The sequence below is a fragment of the Arctopsyche grandis genome, chromosome 1 (assembly GCF_051622035.1).
Source record: "Arctopsyche grandis isolate Sample6627 chromosome 1, ASM5162203v2, whole genome shotgun sequence".
NCBI classification, from domain to species: Eukaryota; Metazoa; Arthropoda; class Insecta; order Trichoptera; family Hydropsychidae; genus Arctopsyche; species Arctopsyche grandis.
In genome coordinates, this window is record NC_135355.1 from 22,830,114 (window position 1) to 22,854,864 (window position 24,751).

Sequence of the window (24,751 nt, forward strand, 5' to 3'; positions counted from 1 at the left end):
ACTTTTTTCTATCAACACACTAATGCATTTTAAAAACGCTTAATAGATGCAAGTAGCTATGCGCACGTTTTATATTATTATATTTTGCCTTAACCTACATATGTATGTCTTTTGCATGATTTTACACTATTTGTATAAATTAATATTATACATATATGTATGTGTAATATTCAAAACTGAGTGATTGTTTCGACATGCATACATACATATATATAATATTGATAATTCTGGCACTGTCTACCTAATATACTAATCATATTAACCTAAATGATTATATTTTTTTCGTAACACGTATAATATTATGTATTTTATACCCTAGAATGACCATTTTTTTTAACACAAACAACAATGGATTACTAGAAAATGTCATTAAATTTAATTCTAGGTTTGTGTGTAGAAACGCTAATCATTATTTAGTACATATGTATTTCAAATTTGGCATCATTGAAAATCTGCAAGTTCAAAATTCAATGTGTTGATATTATTATCGACGAATTTTAAACAAATGAAGAAATATATTTTAAACTTCACCTGTTTTTTTTTTTTTTGTGATGTTTCTTTTTCAAATTTAAATATGAATGTATTTAATATTTTGAACTTGCAGCACAATATATGTGTTTCATCCACCGATTTAAATAGCATTCTACTTTTCAGGTCTGAAAAAGTTAGGATGCAACAAGCCATGCAAGAGAATCAAAAGTTTGATTTATCAAAATGGAAATATTCAGAGCTCCGTGATACAATTAATACATCATGTGATATAGAATTGCTTGAAGTAAGTTCATAGTTAAGTTTGTCACTAATTTATCAAACGTTAACAGTCGAAAAAAATTTGCCAATACATTAATCATTTTCAGGCATGCCGTCATGAATTCCATCGAAGATTAAAAGTTTATCATGCTTGGAAGGCAGGGAAACAAAAACGTACCACTATGGCAGAGTCTGAGCGTGCTCCACGCTCGGTGATGGAAGCAGGTTATTACCAAAAATCAACTTTATATTATATATGTAAACTCAACAGTATTTAATTTTGACATGTTATGTTTATAGCTAAAGTTCCGAGGGTCCAACAGAAAGCGGGAGCACCCACTGCACAACATCGATATTTCAAAATTCCATTTGTTCGACCACAAGTCGACACTGATGGTAAAGATACTCAAACTGGCGAGAGAAAGGGGTGGTGGTATGCTCATTTCGATGGGCAGTTTGTCGCTAGGCAAATGGAACTGCATCCTGACAAATCACCAGTTTTACTTAGTGCAGGTTAAGATTTAGTCCGTTGGGACAGAAACAATTATACGAGTAGTGTCTTAAAATGAACACTTCGAGAAGTAAATATTCGAAAGCATAAGTCAATTTTTGGAGATGAGATCTACTATACATCAACACGTCAGACATAATCCATCATTTTCCTCGGCATAATCTGAAATTATGAAATGGTTTTGAAAACAAGTTGAAATGTTAAAAAAAATTCTAGCACGCCTGATCTATGCTATGGTGAACCTGGAGTGTTTTTGGTAATATTTTATCCTTGTGTTAAGAGGGCTGGACACCAGCGCTTTGTCCATACAAACGTATTACACTTCTCCCTTCCTCAATTATGGCACTAGAGAACTTATTTTTTAATATGCTATGGAAATCCACCATAGGCATGTTTCTCTGGTCTTATTTTTTTTATTAGTTATTTTTTATAGGAGCTAGGAGCCGCCAAACATCTATAAAATCGCCTCTTTTTTACACCCACGAAAAGAGTCCAGCGTGCTTATTTAACGGTTGATTTTTAAAAAAATACGAGCACACAAACAGAAAATATCTTTCTCATACCGATGATGAAATTTTTTTTTAAATTGGTCCAGTTTCGGAGGAGAAAACTGGATAATACGAAACCTCGATTTTGTCGATTTAAAATAGGTATTATCTGGTCGAAACGCAACTATCGCATTCACTCAATATATGTACATATATATCGAAGAAAGGAACGGCAGCAAAATAAAGGTTTCGGGTATACAACCCTCTTTACATCGGTTTGGCAGTGATCGATAACGGTGATTCCTATATTTGAAGAAATGTATGAGAAATTTGTCGAAATAATAAAATCTTTTCGAATTAACAATGACACAAGGATACGCCCATTACAGCTGTAGTCCACCTAGGCATGCTGGGCCATGTGATTCAATACAAATCATTCGCCATGATTTGTCAGTGTGTGACTTCTTCCTGTGGGGCTTTTGGAAGAGAGACGTGTATGCTCATCGATTAGGAATTGAAGGATAGCATCCGAGCTGAATTTCAGAGTCTATGCTAAGAAAATTGATGGATAATGTTTGACAACGTGCTGATCTCACCCGAGTGACATTATCGTCAAAAAATGACTATATGACACAATGCTACATATATTTTGTAGTTCAATTTAATTTGTTTATGAGTATTTCTTCATACCCAAAGTCTTCATTTTCTAGATACTAATCGCTTTTTATGCATGTACATACATATGTACGTATTTGTATATTATATGTGAGTTTTTTGGTAGGTGTGGATGATATGCAGATGTGTGAACTAAGTCTCGACGAAACTGGTTTGACACGTAAAAGGGGGGCGGAAATTCTTGAACAGGACTTTGTACGTGAATGGGAGAGGCATGGCGGTGCTTCCTATGCAAGTCCTTCCGATCGCCGCAAGTAGAAGATTATTGCCCTTAATATTTAATTGATGTATATATAAATTTATACGTTATAATATACATACATATATAACATGAAAATGTTCTATAAGATCACTTTAAGTTAACACCATGAATTTTATATAACAATTGTATGTAAATTACAAATAAATTATTGGTGAAACTACATATTTCTATTTTTAATAATAAATACACATAATCATCAATCATGTGTTTGTAAATTTACTAAAGTCTGACATTCTTTATTTATATTTAAATAATATAATACTGACCGGGTTTGAGGATAGATTATTTTCAAAATAAATTGATTATTAAAAATTAGCACAATTTTTACAAGACTTTGCAGAAATTTCAGTAAACACATGATTGAAGTAATGTGTAAATTGAATTTTCGCCTGATTCTTGCAACTTTGATATGTAAATTGTATTATTATTAGCATAGATATGTGAGCTTCGTGTGTTAGCTTTGTTTATTATATTAAAGAATTATATATATATATATATATATATATATATATATATATATATATATATATATATATATATATATATATATATATATATATATATATATATATATATATATATATATATATATATATATATATATATATATAATATTGAACAGTAAATGAACCGGTTGGTTACCATTCAATACATAAAAACATATATAAAATTATTATTTTAGTCATTATTTTCACATGATGTGAATGTATTTTGCATGCGTAATAACATAGACATCTTTTGAATAACAATTTTGACTGAAGCATATCTATATTATTTAAGATATTTGAATTCAGTAATGTTAACTATTATTTTAATTGCATTCCATGTTTTGAATACTGTGCAATGTAGAGTTTTAGACTATTATGGTATAATATATTTGTGGTGAAATGAACATTCATAGATTTCCACATGTGTTGTTGCATCATACATATGTATGATATTGACACATAACCACACAAAGCATAACTGCATAAAACTAAATGACATTCATAAAATAATTATGTTACTGATTTTCATTCCTATTTCGTAAGATTTATTGTAATAATTATATAATGTATTTATTTAAACGTTTCTTTTTAATTTATAATATGTATTGTTATAACAATAACATAATGCAAACATTCGATTTTGCCTTTTAAAATCGTTTAGAAAAATAAATATCCTGTTACAAATACAACCATTTATTTATTGTTTTGTTAGTAAATTAACCTTTAATTCCTCCACTGACTTTTTTAGATATAATTTATATTCTTACCATAGTGCCATTTCAAGTTGTCCCAAAGCGCCAAATATGGTTTAGCATATTTAATTTATAAATTACTAGTGGTATTACACGGCTTCACTCGGTTTTTGTAATATTGTTACGTATACTAAAAAGAGCCGCCGAGTAATTGCGATCGGATTAGGCTGGGTAGCGTCCTGACAGACCGTGTGACCGGTATAAGTGGTTTTAAGGATTAGCGACAGGCTAAGTGTCAGTAAGCTAAACAATGATTGCACTTCCCAGAATTGACCTGTACCGTGGGAGCGAATGTCGTGGGAAGACATATCCGTACGTGACCATAACAACAGGTAGACGTCGAAGATGTCCTGAGAGATCTATCCCTTATAAGGCGATACTTAGGCGATATAATTGCATTCTGGACTGAGCACTGCCAGTGCGTGTATCTCCTTAATCATCAATAAATGCTGTGAAACGACTGTTGGCCTTTACTTGGATCCTCCACCCACCCCTACGCAACAATATAAACCGTTTAAACATGGCAAATCTAATACTAAACATTTTGAATAGTTTTATTTTATTTAAGTTTTTCTGAATATTCGTTTGTTTTTTTTTTATTAAATAGAGAAATGTTATTATAACATTTCTCTGTCAGTAGTAGTTTAAAGTGTAATTGTAATTAAAAATGGTATGTCTTGTATGAGTTCGCAATTAATCAGAAGCCCTGCAAGATGTTAAAAATAAATGACAGAATACAAAAACAAATATTATTTTATTTAACATATAATACAACTGAAGTCAAGATCATAGCATATAAAGTTTGATAAAATATAATGATAGTAAAGCACTGATGCTGTATTAGGTATAGCAAAAATAAGAAAAGTATTACACAAAATTGTGACCAATTAGCAAAATTTTCAATAGACCAATAGCTGTGATTTTTTAGAATGGAAATATTATATATTTTAATATCGTACATAATTTTAAACAAAAAAAAGTATAATTATGCAATTGCTCATTGAAATTAAAACAGCATTATAATTTTAAAGCGTTTTTTTTTTTAATTAAGCCAAATTTGACTAATAACGATTTAGATAGATTAACTCAGTTTAGACCTCATAAGGCTTATTTAAATATTGGTCAAATAATGCAAAAAAATCTCAAAAGTATGATGCATCTTTGAGTATCGGATTGGAATAGTTACAGTACATGTACATTTTTGTATTAAAAAAATATATGGTAATTAGGAATCGATTGCATATATATTTTAAATATTATACCCAAAATTTATCATATGAAATAGAGGGCTCTAAACTTTTTTAAAATGGGGGCCAAATAAAAAAAAAATAAGTACTATGAGAACTGAATCGGGTCAGACATTCTAGAAATTTACTAGTGTTATTGTTGACCATTTTTGGTATTTTATAAATTCGTTACACATTCTGGCCTACACACCATAGTTTGGTGACCCCTGATATAAAGGTATACAAATGTATGCAGTGAAAACAACAATATGATTTAACTATTATTACAACAATATAATTAATTAAGACACATCACACTCTTAAGATTGTTGTACATATATATATTTATAAATTGACAATACATTCATTATATGGATGTACAATATTTAAGCATTTATGAACAAACAATTATCATATAAATGGGAATCATATATGTATTCTTATAACTTTCCAAGGTGAAGCCATAAATAACAGTTGTTTTATAACTTTTCACTTGTTGAACCAAAGTTTTAAGGATAAAGATTGAAAATTATATATGTATTATGTACATATATACAAGAAGGGAACCATAACAAGAAACAAGACCCGGTTAAACCTGCAACTTTTATAATTTTAAGTTACTTATTTAAAAAATTGCTGTTACCTATTTCCCCACCTTAACAATATTGAAATAAACAAAAAATCAAGTGACAAGATTATTATATGTATAATAAGTAATAATATACATACATATAGATGTATGTGCTACGATATACACATATATTACAACATAATTATCAAACAACTGTTAAAATATCTAACCTCACACTAACAGTCGAAAACTGTTCAATAAATATTTATTCAATTTAATGTAATCGGTCCCCTTTACGGTCTGCTTATATTATATTATCCAGCACTGCAGGTCAACAGCTCGGCACAAATTGCACGGAAAATACTATTTCTATTCATACTAAACAGCACCACCCATTTTCGGCACATTCATGCTTATTTTGGACAAGTGCAAGGCAAAATGGGATTAGACATATATTACAGAGTTACATAAATACTGTCACAATATGACGTTTCTGAAAATATTTATATGCCCTTTCGTTAGTACGGGTGCACTCGCCACTATGACGTCACGTCATGCGTGAATGTTTCCACAGTGATACGTTTCTAACATGTACTGCTGTATAATATGAATAGATCGTGTCGGTTCTTGCTGTTACGGATACGTCACATACACATTACAAGATATGAATGTGTCCATATAGAATATACTTAAGAATATTTTTCGTACTGCTGTTTACGTGCAATTGTTGGCTCGAGCTGTACTGATATAAACGAACCTCTAATTGTTGTATTCCATACTTTGTATATTTTATATAACATTAAATACAAACAACAAAGCTAATAAAATATGCATACTACAAAAAATAAACTCAATTATATTTTTTATTCCTTTCAATAATGATCTCCTTAAACAGTAACTATTTACTAATGTGAAAATTATCGTAATAAGCTATTCCTCTGAAGAGACCACTTTTTTCATCGGTTCAAAAACAAAAACGTTTTTATTGATATTCAACTTACAAAGTACGTAATAAATTTATTGTTACACACAACGAAGACTAGACATAACACTTGGGATACAATTATAAATACATACGTAGAATATGTAGAATGAAACGAAAATATCACATTATTAAATCGTAGTAGAAAATCTAATATTACATAGCCAGTATTAAATTAGTATTAGTTTTATACATATTTAAGTATATTTTTCCAAATAGTGTTTTCTCATTCAGTTTTTTGTTACCAGTGACGTGAAAAGGTCATCATTGATGTGTTTTTAATAATAAAAGTTAACGCCTTGCGCTGTAGACAGAATAGATTCTGACAAACGAAACTGACGGAAAACACTTACATATGTAGTAGGTTTTACCCTTTCTTTTTCAATTTAATGAAACATGAACAACCAAAGCCTCAAATGGTAAGTCTAAAATGAAGTAACTGTATTGTGAAATATTGACAATAAAATAAAACAATAATACTGGAAGACAGAGCTAATCAATTATGACTTTAGTCATCATGGTGAAAATATTTTCATTGTTCTTTGTTGTACTGGAAAATACTGTTTCTATTTTAAACAGAATGATATAATCTTAGAATAAAAAAAAAACAGAGACATTTGTGTATGAATTTAAAATATTATTTAAAAATAAATGCGAAATATATGACTGAAAAATAAACTAAACCATAAGGAGTCCAATTTGATTATTAAAATAAATGCTCATACTCTTCATTGTGCATTGTGGACACGTCTAAAAAAAATTAAGTATCAACGGTTGACACAAAATTTTACAAAAACATCTCTTACTGTAAATCCGATGAAAATTCCAAGCAATATTAATAAAAAATAACAGTGCAAATATTAAAACGACATTCTAAAAGTTTCAATGTGGTGAAAGTTAAAAAAATAAGCGATGCGCATTAAAGCGACGCGAACGCTGTAAGCAGTTAGCTTGTGCCACGGCAGCCAGCTGATTTGAGACAGTGCATATAAGCCGACTGAAAAAAGCCGGTCATCCGAGGCAGGTTCCTCATGTCAACAAACGTTACGAATGAGCCGCTCACACTCCGAGACCAAATATTTCCTTTGTGATGGCTCATGGAGTAATATAAGTTTACCCGAAGTAGAACTACCAAACAATCCTTTCTTTTTGCCATCAGCTACGGGTACTAAGACGCCCTTATCGACAACAGTCGGCACGTTAGGAAGCTCTTGCCACGTGTATGACCAAACAACCTAAAAATAAACAATGTCGTCGATACATATGTACATACTTTCAAATGCAATTAAAATACAGTCATTAATATCCCACCTGCCAACCACCAAACACATTATTCTTTTCTACATATGCTATTCTTTTATCAGTGCAAAGCACGACTTCTTTCAATTGTATGACCCACAAATGAATTTCGTAAACATCGGTCGCTATATATTTACCCTGAATTACACATAAATAAACGATCAATATAATGTTTTTATTTCAATTTCAATTAACTTATAAACGGCAAAACTACCTTGTCTAAATCCCTCAAAAGTTTGAATCCTTCGGCACTTCGTCGTGAATATGGACGTACAAGTCCATCAGCTTCTAACCAACGGGGTGGACGGTATCTTGTAATTTCGGATGACATATCAGCTGCCCTAAATATGAGCCAAACGTTAATACAATTTCGAACATAACTAGAGTGTGTATTTAATAGTAACAGTTTACCGTTTAACAGCGTCTAAGGAGCCAGATGCAAAATCTACAACTCCAGCAGTGGGACGAGCCACAAGACCAACGGCACCTTTACCCAAGCCTTTGAAAAAGCCACCGACTCCTTCTTCACGAGCTCCAGATATAGGCTTAGTAAACACACCTGTTACACCATCAACCACGCCCTAAAAATAATAAAATAAAGAATAAATATGACTGCATTGGTACCGAGTACAGTGGAAATCTACAGGAAAGATCATAATGTGATTTTGAACACAAAGATCCAGAGATGAGTTCTCCAGTAATGAATACATATTTTTAATCGAAATAAATGAAAACTTGCCATGAAAAGACCTTTGCCACTGCGAGCAATGCCCTCTTGCAAATTGGCCGGAGGTTTGTTAATGTTATCTCTTCGTTTACGTTGATATTCCTCATCCAATGATAAGGCAGCCAATCCATGACCCATAGCTCCAGCAATTCTTGACACAGCACCTGCTGCTCCACCAACAGTATGCCCAACTAAAGAACGCATCCCCAATAAAAGACCCTCAGCAAATTCACCTGGACCTTGGATGGCTCCCTAAAATTAATTATAATTGTTATATTATTGTAGATATTTTCAAAATAAATAAAAAACATTGTTTTTTTTAATAGTATCAACCTGAAACGGTTCATAAAACAAATCTTCAACTCCTTTTGTGATGCCTATAACTAAACCATATGGATTGCCAATAACGTCTAGTCCCAAAACAAGCACGTACAATTGTTTCAACGCTTGGCCAGTGTAATGTTTTGTCGCCGTAGAAATCAACTCTTTCTGGGATAAAAATTCATATTTCCTTTCATAATACGCCAACCTTAAAACACGCAAAAAACATTTGTCGCAATTTTTCAATCAAAAATATTAGTATGATAATTTTAAAGTACACACTTGAAGATAACATCATTCATATCTGTAAGAGTAACACCGAGTCCTTGAAGTAATGTGCCGACAAATGTTGGCAATTGGGTCGCTCCACCCAAAGAGAATGAAACATGTACTTTGAGAGGAGACAGATGTAACTGATCGTAGAAATGTTTCATATCGGATGCTGCTCCAGCAGCGACAACTGACTCAAGTGGTCTGCCAGCTGCTTCCAAGTCAAGTGCAAAACGTTCTGCCTACAAATCAATACAAACGTATATTAATAAAAAGTTTCAATCTCAAAAAATTCAGGAAGTTTATTTTTTGCTTACCGCAACGTTTTCAGATATTTCTTCTTGAGGAAACATTCCCATAAGTGCATTTATAAGACCCATATCAATTTTAACGTGGAATTCTTGGATTAGGATTTTAAAGTATTTATATTGTTTAACTTGCGTATGTTCCATGATTCTTTCAACAACGCAAAGTTCAGCAAAAGGTTTTATTGCTAAAACAAAAACAAAGCAATTTAAATATGCATTATAAAATTACATATATCAATGAAAAATACCACTACAATATAGACCTTGAGATGATGCTACACTACGTGGAGGTGGTACAGGAGCAAGTACAACAGGGAATGTTGGAGCTGGCAGCTGTTGATCGGCTTGTAAGCGATGTAAGCGTGCATGCAATTGTGTCTTATGTGTACCGCCACCCCATTGAACCCACAATCCAGGTTGCAGAGTACGTCGTAATCTTCGTTTCTGTGGTCTCAACATTTCCATTGTTTCGAAGTCAACCTATTTAATCAATTATATAATTTAAATATAAAATTCAAACAATATAATTTGTAAAAAGAGATACACAATTGCCTCAGTTTTTGTATCTATAAGTGCTCTTCCCGGAACTGTATGTTTGGCAACATCGCATTCGGCTTGAAACCGTTGATACGCATCTTCAAAAAGTCCAGTATCCCTGATACTAAGCGATTTAAAGCGGCGCGATCCATGTTTAGACTGTTCCCAAATTATACCTGAACTATAACGACAAAATAAAACATTTGAATACACAAACAAACGTATTTTATTGAAAAATAGTGCATGTTCATCATACCTGGCTATACTTAAATACAAAATTTCCTGTCGCACAAGATTGTTTACCAAAGATAATCCCATTCCGTGCATGGAAATTGTCACTTCAGTGTTAATTATGCCGGATTCTCCAGCAGTATGTGCACCATGAGCTAATAAAACATCAGCTGTAAACAGTAAAATTCTCTGCATCCCGTCTAAAAATGATACCCAATACACCCGAGTATCATTGCCAACCCTATAATATATTTTAAAAATATACATATGTAAATTACGTTTTAAAAATAATAGCTGAATCAATCTGAAAAAGCCCAAACATACATAAAATCGCCGAGACCATCTTTTCTTAAATCATTTTCTACCTCTTTCTTCTTAAATCCTTCACATATTATGACACGTGGACCTGCAGGATTTTCCCAAGTATACATCAAACTATGCATACCCAACACTTTTCTGTGAATATAAAGGAACACCATTAATACAAAAAATTAAGTTAGTAAATTACGAATACACAAACGATCTGTTTACTTTATATTAATGCTTTCTTTCTCCCACACACTGATAGGATAAGTCGTATGATTGATTATAAGAGCCGGAGCAAGACCGGGACGATACTGTCCAAGAGTAACATAAACACCTCCTTCAGTTATCAGTGTTTCTACATTTATTCCTCCATACTAAAACACACACACACACACAATGAATAAATATAATATATTACACATAAAGCCAGAAATATCATCAAAATAAAATATGTATGTATTACCTGATTATATAATCTTAAAAGTGATGTATGTTGATCAGTATAGATGAAAGGGGCACTGACAGCTGGGTTATCAGCAACTTTCAACCTCATCAATTTATCACTTTTTTCAGATTTTGGCCAAAAGGCTTTACTAGAATTGGCTTCGATCTAAAAAGAAATGGTGTTTAAATGCATACACAATGCAATTTTATGTTTTTAATACTCGAAGCACATCATTTACCTTCACATATTGATCACCCGGTCGGTCAACTTCTTGGCATTCAATAATAAACGGCGCATTGTTGATAAGTAGAAAGTATGGTGTGAATGTTACCTGTTTTGTCAAGCTATTATATGTCAATGTATTGGAAACTCCAACCTATTAGAAACAATTTGTTATTTGAATATTTATTACAGATAATTTGAAATACAATAAAATTAACAATGTATGAAATTAGTACTTGATAAACTCGACCGCCAGTGTTGCAAACGACTACTCCGGAGCTACCAGGTACATCAAGTGAAAACTTTTCAGACCAGTCACCATTTTCAATACGAATCGAAGCTTTCTTTTTGCCAAAGAAATTTTTAGCGCGGAATGAAAATAGTATAGGTTCCTTATAATCCGCTGGATGATATAAAACATTACTCAATTCCTCTGAACTCTAAAATATTGAAGAAAAAAATTTAAAGATAAATATGGAATAAAAAAGAATACAAAAATATGTTAACATTATAATCAAGTCTTATAAATATGCTCCATCACCATCATATATTAAATGCTTGTTTTAAAAAGGTAAACACAAATACCCAATTTCCAATAGTTAATATATGACCGTTTAATACACCAAGCGCGTTATTTATATTTTATTTTTACCATAGTGTCATTATGGAATTGACCCAAGGCAACATCTATGGTATTAAACTTGTACATATACAAATTTATAGATTATAAATTTGAAATTATATTCAAGCAATGGTGACAGATGAGGGTAGGTGGCCAATTTTTTAGGAACCGTTTCTACATTGAAATCAGTTAAATTGGCAAACTTTGATAGGAAACGATCGATCTAGAGTCACATATCCGAGGTGTGGCCAGCAACACTAGATCAGAGCTCAAACTCGTGACCCCTCAATCGTTAGCATTATACGCTAACTACTGAGCTATTTTACAAATATGTATATTTCTATAATGTAATTTATAATAACTAATACATATTACATTTTACTCAAATGTGAAGGCTCATCTCGATATTAGAATGTTATTATACAATTACCAACCATTTTAATTATAAAGAAAGAGATTGACCCCCACATTAAAAATAATCTAAGATATATTACATACATTTATTTATAAAACTAAAATATATGATAAATATTTCAAATAAAATATAGAAAATATAAAAAGGAAATATACTCATGCAATATTTTATAAAATGTTCAAATTACTTTAAATAATTGCAATGTAACTTTGAATAAACGTGTACCTCAAATAAAATATGTAAATGAAAATAGTGGGGTCTATGTTAAAAACAAATAAGCCATAGCTGAAAATGTATGTAAATATAAAAGAAAGCAAGACCTAAAATGCAAGATATACTCAAAATAATCAAGCATTACTATTGATCACAACGGATGTACCTTACAAGGACTGTCACTTGAATCACTTCGTTCATTTTTCCGAGATTTCTGTAATAAAGTATAATTCAGTTCTATGCATAAAAAACTTTTACATTAGCGGAAAAACCAAACTAACTTTACAGTTGAAAATCGCTTACATACATATTATTACACAAAACCCAAAGACAATATATGTATATATATATATATATATATATATATATATATATATATATATATATATATATATATATATATATACATATGTATATACATAAAATTGACTTTTCACAATTTAAAGATAATATATCATACCCTATAAGCCAATGGGAGACCAGTCTTGTTGAGCATCCAAAATGGACAATAGAGTGAAAAATGTTGGCTTCCATTAACTTCGGTGCAATGCATTCCCAGATCTAAAGTCATCTTCATAGTACTGTCATAAGAATCAAATGACCAAACTGCAAATTCTGGGGCATTTTCTGGAATTTCGCTTGTACATACCCAGCATTTTTCCAAATATGAAGGTAACTAAATCATATCATTTAATCATAATGTTAAAACTATAAAAGCGATTTGATAAACTGAAATTTAAATATAATATAATAATTACCATGACAACAATTGAAGTATCACCAGGTTGAACTTGCGGTAAATGTAAAGTAGCTCCAGGTTTAACTATTTGCTCCAGCGGTTTTTGAATCCCTTGTGGTGAAACGATTATGTCTACAGGAAGCGTATTTTGTAAAACTACAGCTGGTCTCAAATATATGTTATAACAAGCAGACACCATTGTGTGACGAGAGGTGTCAGCAAGGAACACTTGTTCCATCACACCCACCGCCTAAAACATATTTCGTAATTAGTTATTTTGTTCAAACATGGTATTCAATCTTTTTTTTTTAACTTAGCACACATACCTTCATGAAGAATTTATCTTTTTGATTTCTATTCCGCGAATCACATTTCAATAATTTAGTTTGCTTCAAAGATCTTTGCAAATCTCTCCAAACAAACGGAACAACCGATACTGTATATCCTTCAACGGAGAAGAAGATTTCGCTTGTAGGTGTGTAAACAGCACGTAATGGAAGATTCATAACTCCTTTTGGTTCAACATCACCGAGAGACTCTGCATCATTTCCAGTTACTGTCATAAAATACACTCTCACGGGCACAGATAAGTGATTAATAACCTATTATTGGATAAAGATAAAATAAACTTAATTTTTTGGTACATACAGGTGCAATAGATTATAAAATAATATATTTTTAAAAACCTGAATAACACTGCTAAGATTAATTTGAATAGTTCCTTCAACCACAACCACCTCTGATATTATACCGTGGCTATCATTAACAGCAGAAGCTTTGTTGGCAACGGGATAATTTTTAAGAGGAAAATATCGTTTATCAGCTTTCACCACAGGAAGACATAATTCATAATCTAGTTCAACAATCTGTAAACACATTATGTAATAATAAGAAGTAAAATTTCATAAAGAAGTACAATAAATAGTATCCAAATTTTATGAACGTCAAATATGTATGTCTTATTCTACCTTCACATGTAATTTCCATTCTGGTAATCGTTCATTTAGACCTGTGGCTTTCACCAAACCTGACTTCAATTGTAAAGAAACTGACGCTCCATGTTCCAACATAACGTCTCTATAACATTCACAAAAACGAATATGAATAAAATATATAAAATAAATAAAAACTCGAAACTTAAAATATACTTACTTATACATTGAGGGTGCATTGATTTTTTGTTGACTGCTATCATTTTCCCCAGATTCGTATATAATAAATGGGTCTTTTTCCAAGAGCAATATAACTGTTAACCCAGTATCATTTTTGACGAGATATGGAGACGTTCCTTCAGTTGGTTTAGTTTGTAAATCACCTTGAACAGCGCTTGAAAATGATTTACCGAGTTGTGAAAGAACCTAAAACAATTTTAAAAGAAATCAAAATTAGTACATATGTATGTAGATTATAAGGTAGGATTTCTTTGATAATATATTCATAATAAAGTCATACTTGTAGGGCCGTATTTGTTACTGTTAATTCCAATGTTTCTGAACTACTAATTTGTACAGAAAGATTTGGTTGTGGAAGATTCATTTCCCCATCAACATTATCTCCAATTGCAGTAGGTGATGTTTCTGCAGTTGGTGAGAGTGAAGCAACACTAGCAAAACCTTCTTGATTATTAGCATTCTTGTTCATATGTACCTAAAAAACAAAATTTATAAAAAAAATAATAATTCTGAAACGAATACCATTATTAAACGAGTAAAAAGGATATACTAACTTGCATTCTTAGTTCCCACGGAATATGGACATATTGATTGTCTTTAACAACTTCTACGGGTTCAATAAGTGGTTCCCATAAGGCAAGATGATTGTTATAATACGACACCTGCATTGCCCATGTAGACTCCATATCCAACTGAATAACAATATTAGCTTAAGAATCATATGTATGTATATATCAATTAAAAAAATTATATATAAGGACAGATAACTGACTTGTCCGCTCCAATCTTTGATTAGAGCTTCCAACGAAGCCTGCATACTCAACATAGGAATAGTATCATTGCCTATACCAGTTTCTATACATAGCACAATAACAGGAGCAGAAAGAAGACATATCTCTCCAGACACTGCTGGAACCTCTGCACTCTTCTCGGGCGACATGTCTCCACACACATCCAAAGCATCTTCAGCCAATTCTGTGAAGTAAATTTTGAATAAATTTTTGATAATACAAAATTATGTAATATTAAAATTTAAATATGCCATTACCTGTTCTGAGAAACCAATATGTATGTTGTTGGAATTGTTTAATATCCCATAAATCTTTGAATATATCAAATGGTTGCTGTTGAATTACAGCATCGTCATCAGACTTCGTCATTGTGGCCATTACCCGATTTAATAAATCAATGGTTGCTAAACATTAGGAAAAAACAATTGAGTGATTGGATAATCGGGTAGCCATTAGTTTGGTATAATCTTGGAATTCTTTGAATTAAATTTAGCATAATTGAGATGTCAAAATATTTTAGATTTGTTGCATTCCGATTAATCATAATGTACCTTATTAAAATAAAAAAAATTAAGAAAGGAAATTATAAATAAACAATTATAAAAACCATACCGGGTGAAACATTAAGTCTTATATCTGTAACGGCCAAATCCACATGCCAACCCGCATTTAAATGAGCTGATGCAGCTAGTGTTAAATCACAAGGCACTAATACGGAATAACGTCCGCTGTCGCGTTTACCCAACTTTGAATATTTACAAGTAAACAACTGTAATTGCTTTATAGAGCCACTCATAACTTTCTGATCATCAGTCATCCGCATTTTAAATTCTATTTCATTCTGAAATAATAATTATTAATTTTTCATTAGCATAAACTAAGAAATTAAAAAATACATACATAATATATTATAAATTGACAAATACTTTATTAAAAACAAGAAATTGATTTGATTCATATAAAAGTTGATTGAACATGAAATAAGTAAAAATAACTCACATTGAGAACGAGAGCTTGACAGTCTTTATTATCCATTGATTCAACCAACAAAATATCAGGTTTTTCAACTTTCAAATTAACAGTTGTCATTCCCTTAGGTTTATCTTCAGTTTGAGATTTTAATGGTTCTTGACTAATTTTAGATACCTTGCGAGAAACCTTAAATAAAAATTGATTTTTAAACACTTGAACAAACGTAGACAATAGCCGCATGTAGTCTGGCAATTACCATCCGTGAATCACTCGGTTTATTTTGCAGTACAGCCTCTGCATTATGCACTTTAACATTATCAATTTGTGGTGTGGCTTCAGAACTTACAGCTGCTAACCCGCTTGTTACAAAATCACCAATTTTCATCATAAAATCCATGGATAAAATTAAGCTGAAGCTGAAAATGCGAACATCCACTGGAAAAGAAAAAAATAATAATTAAAAAAATCGATAAATTTAATAAGCACATCGATAAAACATGAACTTACAGAAAATATCATCCTGCTTTTGAGTGAAAGTTATATCTATCATACTTCTTAGCTTTTCGGGAGATTCCGGGGATGTGTTGTTGATATCATCACTTCCAAACTGAGTTTTTCTTTGCATAAACCGGGTCAATTTAGATTTACGATTGGGTCTTGTATCGTCAAGCACACAATCCACGAGCAATAAAGAAGTTTGCAAACAATTATTTGAAAGCATTTTACCTTTCACTGACAGAAGTAACAAGCTAAATCGAGCTAAACCAACTTCTTCAGTACTACCAAATGGTGATAAAACTTGATTCTGAAATTATTTAAGCTAGTATAATACATACATTACATGTAGATTTCATTGACTATTAAAATTACACAATAATTCTTACATTTTCTGATGCTTTATTCATCATTTCAATTGTCAAACTGTCCATGGTAAAAGTAAATTTAATAACTGTTTTTGGAACTACTGAAGTTTCAGGGATATCTTTTAATTTAGCCATATGCACAGCTACTTCCGATTTTTTCAAAACTGAAGATCTTGAATCAACACTCATGCTGGTTTTCAATTGTGGTCTCTGAGCAGTGCTAGGAGGTGCTTCAACTTGTGGTGTTCCTTCAGTCAAGTTTTCAGATAGAATTTTCATAACCATCTTTAGGTCATCGCTTCCTATTATAACCTATTTGTTAAATAAAAAAATATTTAAATAGAAGTGAATATGTTAAGATATATACGTATATACAATATAAAAAATAAAATATACCGTTATGGCTTTTAATCTTCCCGACATCTCAATATCAGGTAATTTATCATACCACGATGTTAGATTTCTTTTGACAATCAAATTAAACGAAGTTGGTTGTAATAACATTTTTTCATTACTAATACTATCCATGTAGGGGGTTAATTTAACCCTTGATAATTTCAAATTTTCTAAAGCCAACGTCAGTTCATCTACAATCACTTCCATGTTATTCTGAAAAATTTCATCATACAAAATAAATAAAATATATGCACATATGTGACTATTGAAAATAAGAACACGAAAAACTTACATCGACATTCATGCTTATAAATTTATTTTTTAGGGTTATATTTCCAAAATCAACCATAACAGCATAAGGACTTTTTGAATTCTCGGGAGCGATAACAATGGGAGCTTTTAAACTAACAAACATCGCAACTTTGGTTGCTTTTTCATAAGCATTTTGAACATTTGCTTTGGCAGATTCTGCAGCCATTGCTGATGCGTCTTTTATAGCTTGTTGTGCCGTTTGAAAATTGTTGAGGAAATTCTAAAATTAAAATCAATGATAAATATATGTAGATACCAAAATTATTTTTCTTATTCATTTAAACTTAAAATCTACTTACCAGCATCGAAGAAACAAACCAATTAAGAAAAACGATTCGCACACAGCTAATTCTTGCTTTAATTGAAATATCTTCATCGTTTGGATATATATCCGTATTATATAATACAATCTCGACATTTAAAGCATCTCCATCAACTATGCCAAGGATCTAATAAGGAGAAAATATGTCAATAAATTATATGTTAACTAAGGAATCCCAGTATTTTAGCAAAAATTTTACGTACTAATTAACTTATTTCATATATTTACCTCAGTATGTATAGTTTCTCGATTTTGATCGATAACTTTAATATCTTGAAGATTAGCGCTAACTTGCATGTAAGATTCTCGCATTGATAAACTAGATTTAAATCCAAACACAGCTACTTTTGCTAGAGATCTTTTTTCTGTAGCAAATTCGACACCAACTTTTTCAATAAAAATTTCGACTTTAAGACCGATAGTCTCATTTTGAATTGGTTTCTTTTTTTTTGACTCTACAATATAATAAACATACAATATAAGCTTTATAATAAACATAATTATACAAAATTTTTGTAATTCATATTTGCTTTACTTTTAGCAGCTTTTGCTGTTGGTAATTCTTCATCTTCTGGTATAGTTGATAAAGGAGTTCCCGCAGTTGCAATTCTGTCTTTTTCGCCTTGAACAGCATTGAGCCTTGTCTAAAACAAAATTTATTAAAAACCAAAATGTCAGTCTCATTTAAAATTTTAGAACTACAAAATTAAAAACAAACCTGAAATTGATTGGCAACAGTTAATAATTCGTGTAAGCCTTCTTGATGAAGTAGTAAATGTAAAATTCTAAAGTCCAATTCAATGTATTGTTCAACAGACCGATGTTTACCATGAAAATCTGGACATTTTTTGTCAACCTAAAATTTGAGTTAATTTAAATATTGAATTAACATATTATGACTTATTATATTTGGATGACTCAACTTACATTACAATATTTTACTGAAAAAAGATATTGGTCTGTATCACTAAATCGTGGGGTATGAACAAGTTTTAAAGGCTCTGATGAAGAACTACGATACAATGATAATTCTACACCAACTAGAGTTGCACTTGCTTCTAACATGAGAGTCTTTTGAACAGCGCAAAGTTGAAGGCCAGTAAGTGCAAATGAGGCTAATTTTTCATTGTTTTCAATTTGTAATTTGTTCTCACCCAGTTTTTGTTTCCTCATGACTGTGAGAACGAATTCTAAATAATACAAATAAAACATAATTAGTATTGTTTAATTAAAAAAAAAACGATATTATATTACAATATACATTTATTTCATTTTTATAATACCATCCATTATGAAATTAGCTTCAATTTCTGTCATCTGTACAAAGTCATCTTGTTCTGAAGGTTGAACCTTTCTTTCAGCTTGACGTTTTTTGTTCTCAGCAGGGTCAAAATATTTCAATAAAGATAAACTAGATGATCTCGATTCGGCTGACTATAAAAATTATTAGTATTATTTATAAGGCACATTCAAAAACAAATACATAAGTACCAGAAAAATGAAAATTAAATAACCTTTAGCGGTAATAGTTGCTGTTCATCTTTTGGAAAAGGTACACTCACAAGAATTTCTAACATTGTCATCAATCTGAAAATATACCAGTTATGTCATTACACTAGTATAAATATTCGTTATACACAAAATGCTAGTTTACATCCTCATCACCTATCTTCGGAAGCATTGACAGCAATTTGAGTTAAATGGCCAAATACTTTGATTTTAGGAAGTCTTGGATCATCAGTTATTAAACATTTTTCAATTTCTATTTTCAGTGTAGTTGGTTGTAGCAAATGCAATGTAGTCACATCACTTTCAACTATGCAAGAGTTCCAATCTTCATCTTTGTCAGCAATGACCACCTAAAATTAAAATTATTACAAAAGATTTCAAAAGATGTTTGGATTTAAAGTATTCCAAATTAAATTGTATATTATATTTTAATTTATTTTATTCCAAATTATATTATTATATTTTAAGTATAAAGGATTTTAGGTATTCCATAGCAAGTATATCAAAAATATACCTGCATATCAGTCAATTTTAAAATGAACTTGTCGTATGAGTGTAAAATTGCTTGTTTTAAGATTTCATCATCATCGGCGCCAGCTTTGAATAGTTGATGCACGTCAAAAGCTTTTTCAGAACGAGGAGCCGACTTAACACTAACTGCTCCAAGGTTGACAACAACACAGGACTCTTTCCTGTTGGGTAATATAATAAAAATTAAAAGCTTAAACCAAAAGGGTTATTGTGTCAAACAACAATTTTAAAATTCATTTACCCAGTGTAAATACCACTATGAGGAAAAATTAAATAAGAAGAACAAATATCAATATCAATGTCGACTATAGAATGTTGACTGACGGCATACTGAAGACCAAGGGCAGATTTTTGTTTGAGATTTGAAAGTTTACTTTCAGCTGCAGCTTGCAATCTAGGAAAATAATGACATTTAAGTAAGTGTAACAAATAAACTAGATATTTACACATAATACTTACTGCGATAGAGCAGATGACTCAGACGGTGGTTTAAATATTTCAACAATTTTAATTATTGTCTGCGCATCGTACACAACTTCTAGAGGTCTGGCGGCTAATTTTATTCTTTGACCACACGAGGAATCTGAGAAAATGTTGCATTTTAAATTAAACAATTTAATATGAATGTAAAATATTAAAATTTAATATAAAACTTGTCAAATACCAAGTGGATTAGTTTCAAACATCACGTCAAGCAAGCTTATTCCAGGAGTTATCTGCTTCGAAGTAACAAGTCGAGGAGTCATATTGTTTTGTTCTAGACCAGCAACTGTGAATTCTCGCATCCTTACTACCACCCTATCAAAAACGATGCAAATTAAGTAAATCTCCATCGCACAATTTTACAAGCCAATTTTTTCAACAAATACTCATCTAAAGGGGAAAAGGAAAAATACATCTTAACCAATACTAACTTTAATGCGTTGGCACTGGGCCGTTGCTCTAGAGACGCTTGCACGTGATTCAATTTCGATGTGAGCACATTGACATGATCATCTGTCACACAAAGTACCAAACAACCCAAAGAAAAGTGACATTCAGTTGCCACAAACTCTATTGGCAAATGAGTAGGTGCAGAATTTTCCTGATAATCAATGGCTTGAAATAACTTTGACTTTTCATCCGTTGTCATAGCTTGCTCAAATTGCTTCACTAAAATTAATAAATAATACGATTAAATAAACTAATTACAAAGTAATATTTTTCAGACCATCATGAAAATATGTAAGGAAAAAGTACATACTACATATGATGTACACTTTAACCAATAATAATATTAAATAACTTACTAATGTGTGTAGTTTCTGATAATTCTTCATCTTTAGGAGAACTACTACCCCACCAAGAGCCAAACCAGCCCCTGTTTTTCTTTGCCTCTTCTTGAGCTTTACCTAGTCTAGCCACCTAAAAAAATATTTGAAGATTTTATTTAAATATACACACTAATTTAAAGACGATAAATAAAAATAAAAATGCTTACCTCCATTTCAATTCGTTGTCTGATAACGACCAGATTGAATAAATCGATTTTCTTTTCACAATTGTCTAAGAGACACTGAACATCTTTGGAAATCTTATTTTTAGCAGTCTGTAATTTAGTTTGATAAGCTACAGCATATTGTCGACACATATTGCGATGATTGCAAATATGATTCCAATCCCAATTCCGTTTCTTGCGTCTTACTTCACTTTCTAATATACAAGTATATGCAAAGTGCCACCACTCTTTATAATTCCCTCGATATGATGTTAAAAGAGGACGATATTGTCTAAACAAAAAAATGTATTATTTGGTTGTTCACTTTTTACTGTGAATATAGATTTACATATCAATGGTTTGGTGCACAGATATGTATTGTATGTCCATTTTTGAATTTGTATCAAATTTTAAGTTCATAGATGCTGGATTAATTTTTATTTTGCCAGTTTTTCCAGCTAACTTAAAATGCGAAACAAATTAAAAATGGATATACAATATATGTGCACCAAGCTATCGATTTGTTATTATATATGTAGGTTCACATGTATGATAGTTACTTTACCTATATGGCGTTCCTTTTGCCATTCTATCCATAGAATCAGCTAATCTCATAATATCTTGATATTGGGCCTTGGTAATTCCGATCGCTAAACGATCCATATCTAAATTCAGCACACACTTTGGAATGACAAATTTGGGTGTATCTTGTTCTGGTTTCGGATTTAATTTCAGTTTTGCTGATGCATTAATTGGTCCCAATACTGAAAACACACCATTTAAGAGATAAGAAAAATACAAATACAGTATAAAAATGAATTTAAAATAAGCTTTTACTGTATTTAAAATCGGGTTGAACAGATTTTGTAGCAATTTCTGCTTGGAATTTCCTTAACATTTCCTCCCGAGTTAAATTTGTATACAAAAAAGAAGAAGGATTCCAATAAAGTGCCAAACCTTCCAAATCCAACACCTATAAATAAAGATACATAATTACTTAATAGTACAATAAAATTATAGAGATAATGTTTATATGTACATATATACATATGTATGTATATGATTTCAAATTACATGTAATGGAATAATTTTGTATGGAATTTAATACAAACAAAACCAATAATAATTACACACCTTAAAGATTTTTGTTACAGCATCAACAACTACTGTTTGTCGCCATTTATCGTCTGTGGTATTTACGGACAAATTGTGCAAACTAATGCCCAGCGAAAATGGAGAGTTTGGATTAGTAATTTTATCTTCATATCTAATGTGTATATCTTTTATGTTTAACTGAACATTTTTTATTATTTGAGTCACAAGTTTTTCAACGAAAGAATCATCTACTTTTGGTTCATCTGAAAATTAAACAAAAGCAGTTTTAGAAGCACATTGACATGATATTTGTTTTAAACAAAAATAAAATTACCTTTCTGTGATTCACGTTTCTTGGCATCTTCTACTCTCTGTAATTCATTTTGTTTATTTTGAAGTAATAGCTTATCTTCTTTTTCAGGATCAAATTTTACTTCTCTGTTTGGTGTGACTAGTAGAAACAATCTCTCTATAGACGCCTCCACAGATGCACCATACAAATTTTTCCATGGTATTTTCAAAACTAATTTGCCTAAAATGTGCAAAAAATTAAATCAACTGAAATATTCGCGGTTGAGTCATTTCAAATTAGTATCAATTAGAATCAATCATACCTAGCCAAGGAGTCAATTGGTATGTCAGGGTTAAAAAATTCGTAATAGATAAAATAATGTGAATATATCTACATAAAAAATTTAATAGTCTTTTGTTTGTCAAATTTTGATAAGAACGAAAGACAAGTTACAACATAAAAGCTATAATATAAATATTATCACTGCCAATTCTTTTATGAGACTTAATTTTATGATTTTATGGTCATTCTATATAAAAATTATGTTAAAATTGGAGATTCTTTTCGTATTGAGAACAGTCAACAATAAAATTGACTAATCATTCTAAATCAATACATACCTAAATGTCCAAAGATTGTCTGTACAGGTAAATCTAGGTCATCTAGTGCACTTTGTTTCAGCACTAAATTTTCCAACACTACATCACCTGAAAAAATAAAAATAAAACATCGATGTGAAATTTAAAAAAAAATGTACATTATATAGTGCATACATATAATATATTGATGGTTGCACAATTACACATATCAAACTTGTCAAAAATGACAATATGCTAAGCAAAATGTGGTAAATATATCGATAACAAATAATAATTTTAACATAATATTGAGAAAGTTTACTTTGAACAAAAAATGAACAATCCATATCTGTCACCTTTCAGACTCCAAAATAACGTGCATTTAAATAGTTTTAACAACCATATTTGAAATCAAACAAATCTTACGTGAAAAAAAAATACACCACAAATAAAATATGTTTGTACCCAGTCATCGGTTAACACTACGCAGATGTATTTAAGAATAAATGCAGTAAAAAGACAGCAAATATGCCATTTTTTTCAAACGTAATGATAAGATATGTAAATAGTATGGGCAATGCGGTGTTAAAATGAGTGCGCAGAGCGAATGTTTACCTCCCCATATGCCAATTTTGAGTTGCGATCTGTCGAGATTTTCAACGTAATCGCCCAAGAAGCGGTTGAGGACGTCAGCCACCACCGACTCGAACACCATGGCTGAAGAGAGGCCGAAGCTGAAGTGTGTTCAGCTGAGCCTCCGCCTCCACCTCCACCTCCGCCTCTGCCACTGACACTGACACTGACTACGTCGCCTCTCACCACTGTCAACTCTACCGCCCTGAACTGCGCGCTGACATCACCCCGCATCCGCACTTTGACAGAAAACACAACATAACACCCACTTTTATGACCATCCACCATCACCATCACCATCACCATCACCATCACCTCATTACAAAATTGACAATTAATATAAGATCCATGCGACAATACCGAGCACTTATTCAATACTAACTCAGCAATACATTGATCTATCGTTATTTAGCGTTCGTTCAGTATTTAAATTTAAGTGGCTCCTCGC

General features: G+C 31.3%; 2 protein-coding genes across 4 annotated transcripts in view; one reads left to right on the forward strand and one right to left on the reverse strand.

Moving 5' to 3' along the window:
* Positions 1-3,140, forward strand: part of jar (Myosin heavy chain 95F jaguar) — a 29,485-nt gene extending 26,345 nt beyond the window's left edge. Inside the window, exons 20-23 of one of the 3 annotated variants that reach the window (XM_077441542.1) lie at positions 655-775; positions 858-975; positions 1,051-1,263; positions 2,531-3,140. In XM_077441542.1, coding sequence (XP_077297668.1) covers positions 655-775; positions 858-975; positions 1,051-1,263; positions 2,531-2,682 — 604 coding nt within the window. In that variant the 3' untranslated portion in view covers positions 2,683-3,140. The remainder of the gene's footprint in view (positions 1-654; positions 776-857; positions 976-1,050; positions 1,264-2,530) is intronic. The other 2 variants (XM_077441534.1, XM_077441525.1) reach the window with 2 other exon arrangements.
* A 1,521-nt stretch (positions 3,141-4,661) lies between these two features.
* Positions 4,662-24,644, reverse strand: Vps13 (vacuolar protein sorting 13C). The gene is made up of 55 exons (XM_077436203.1): positions 24,286-24,644; positions 23,713-23,799; positions 23,135-23,332; positions 22,840-23,063; positions 22,543-22,678; positions 22,271-22,469; positions 21,709-21,997; positions 21,518-21,632; positions 21,143-21,380; positions 20,893-21,026; positions 20,688-20,811; positions 20,470-20,622; positions 20,212-20,389; positions 19,854-20,047; positions 19,703-19,775; positions 19,472-19,622; positions 19,116-19,378; positions 18,907-19,044; positions 18,724-18,832; positions 18,417-18,643; positions 18,166-18,315; positions 17,847-18,086; positions 17,555-17,767; positions 17,180-17,470; positions 16,803-17,100; positions 16,552-16,730; positions 16,323-16,481; positions 15,936-16,164; positions 15,581-15,727; positions 15,305-15,507; positions 15,087-15,224; positions 14,813-15,007; positions 14,513-14,718; positions 14,329-14,437; positions 14,047-14,226; positions 13,687-13,962; positions 13,380-13,610; positions 13,082-13,297; positions 12,788-12,835; positions 11,608-11,811; positions 11,388-11,525; positions 11,168-11,314; positions 10,930-11,078; positions 10,723-10,854; positions 10,424-10,639; positions 10,183-10,348; positions 9,894-10,110; positions 9,640-9,815; positions 9,335-9,564; positions 9,065-9,260; positions 8,744-8,983; positions 8,416-8,585; positions 8,219-8,345; positions 8,017-8,142; positions 4,662-7,940 (listed from the first exon to the last, which is right to left on the reverse strand). The coding sequence occupies exons 1-55, from the start codon at positions 24,383-24,385 to the stop codon at positions 7,740-7,742; spliced, it is 9,873 nt and encodes a 3,290-aa protein (XP_077292329.1). The 5' UTR covers positions 24,386-24,644; the 3' UTR covers positions 4,662-7,739.
* Between the last annotated feature and the right edge of the window lie 107 nt (positions 24,645-24,751).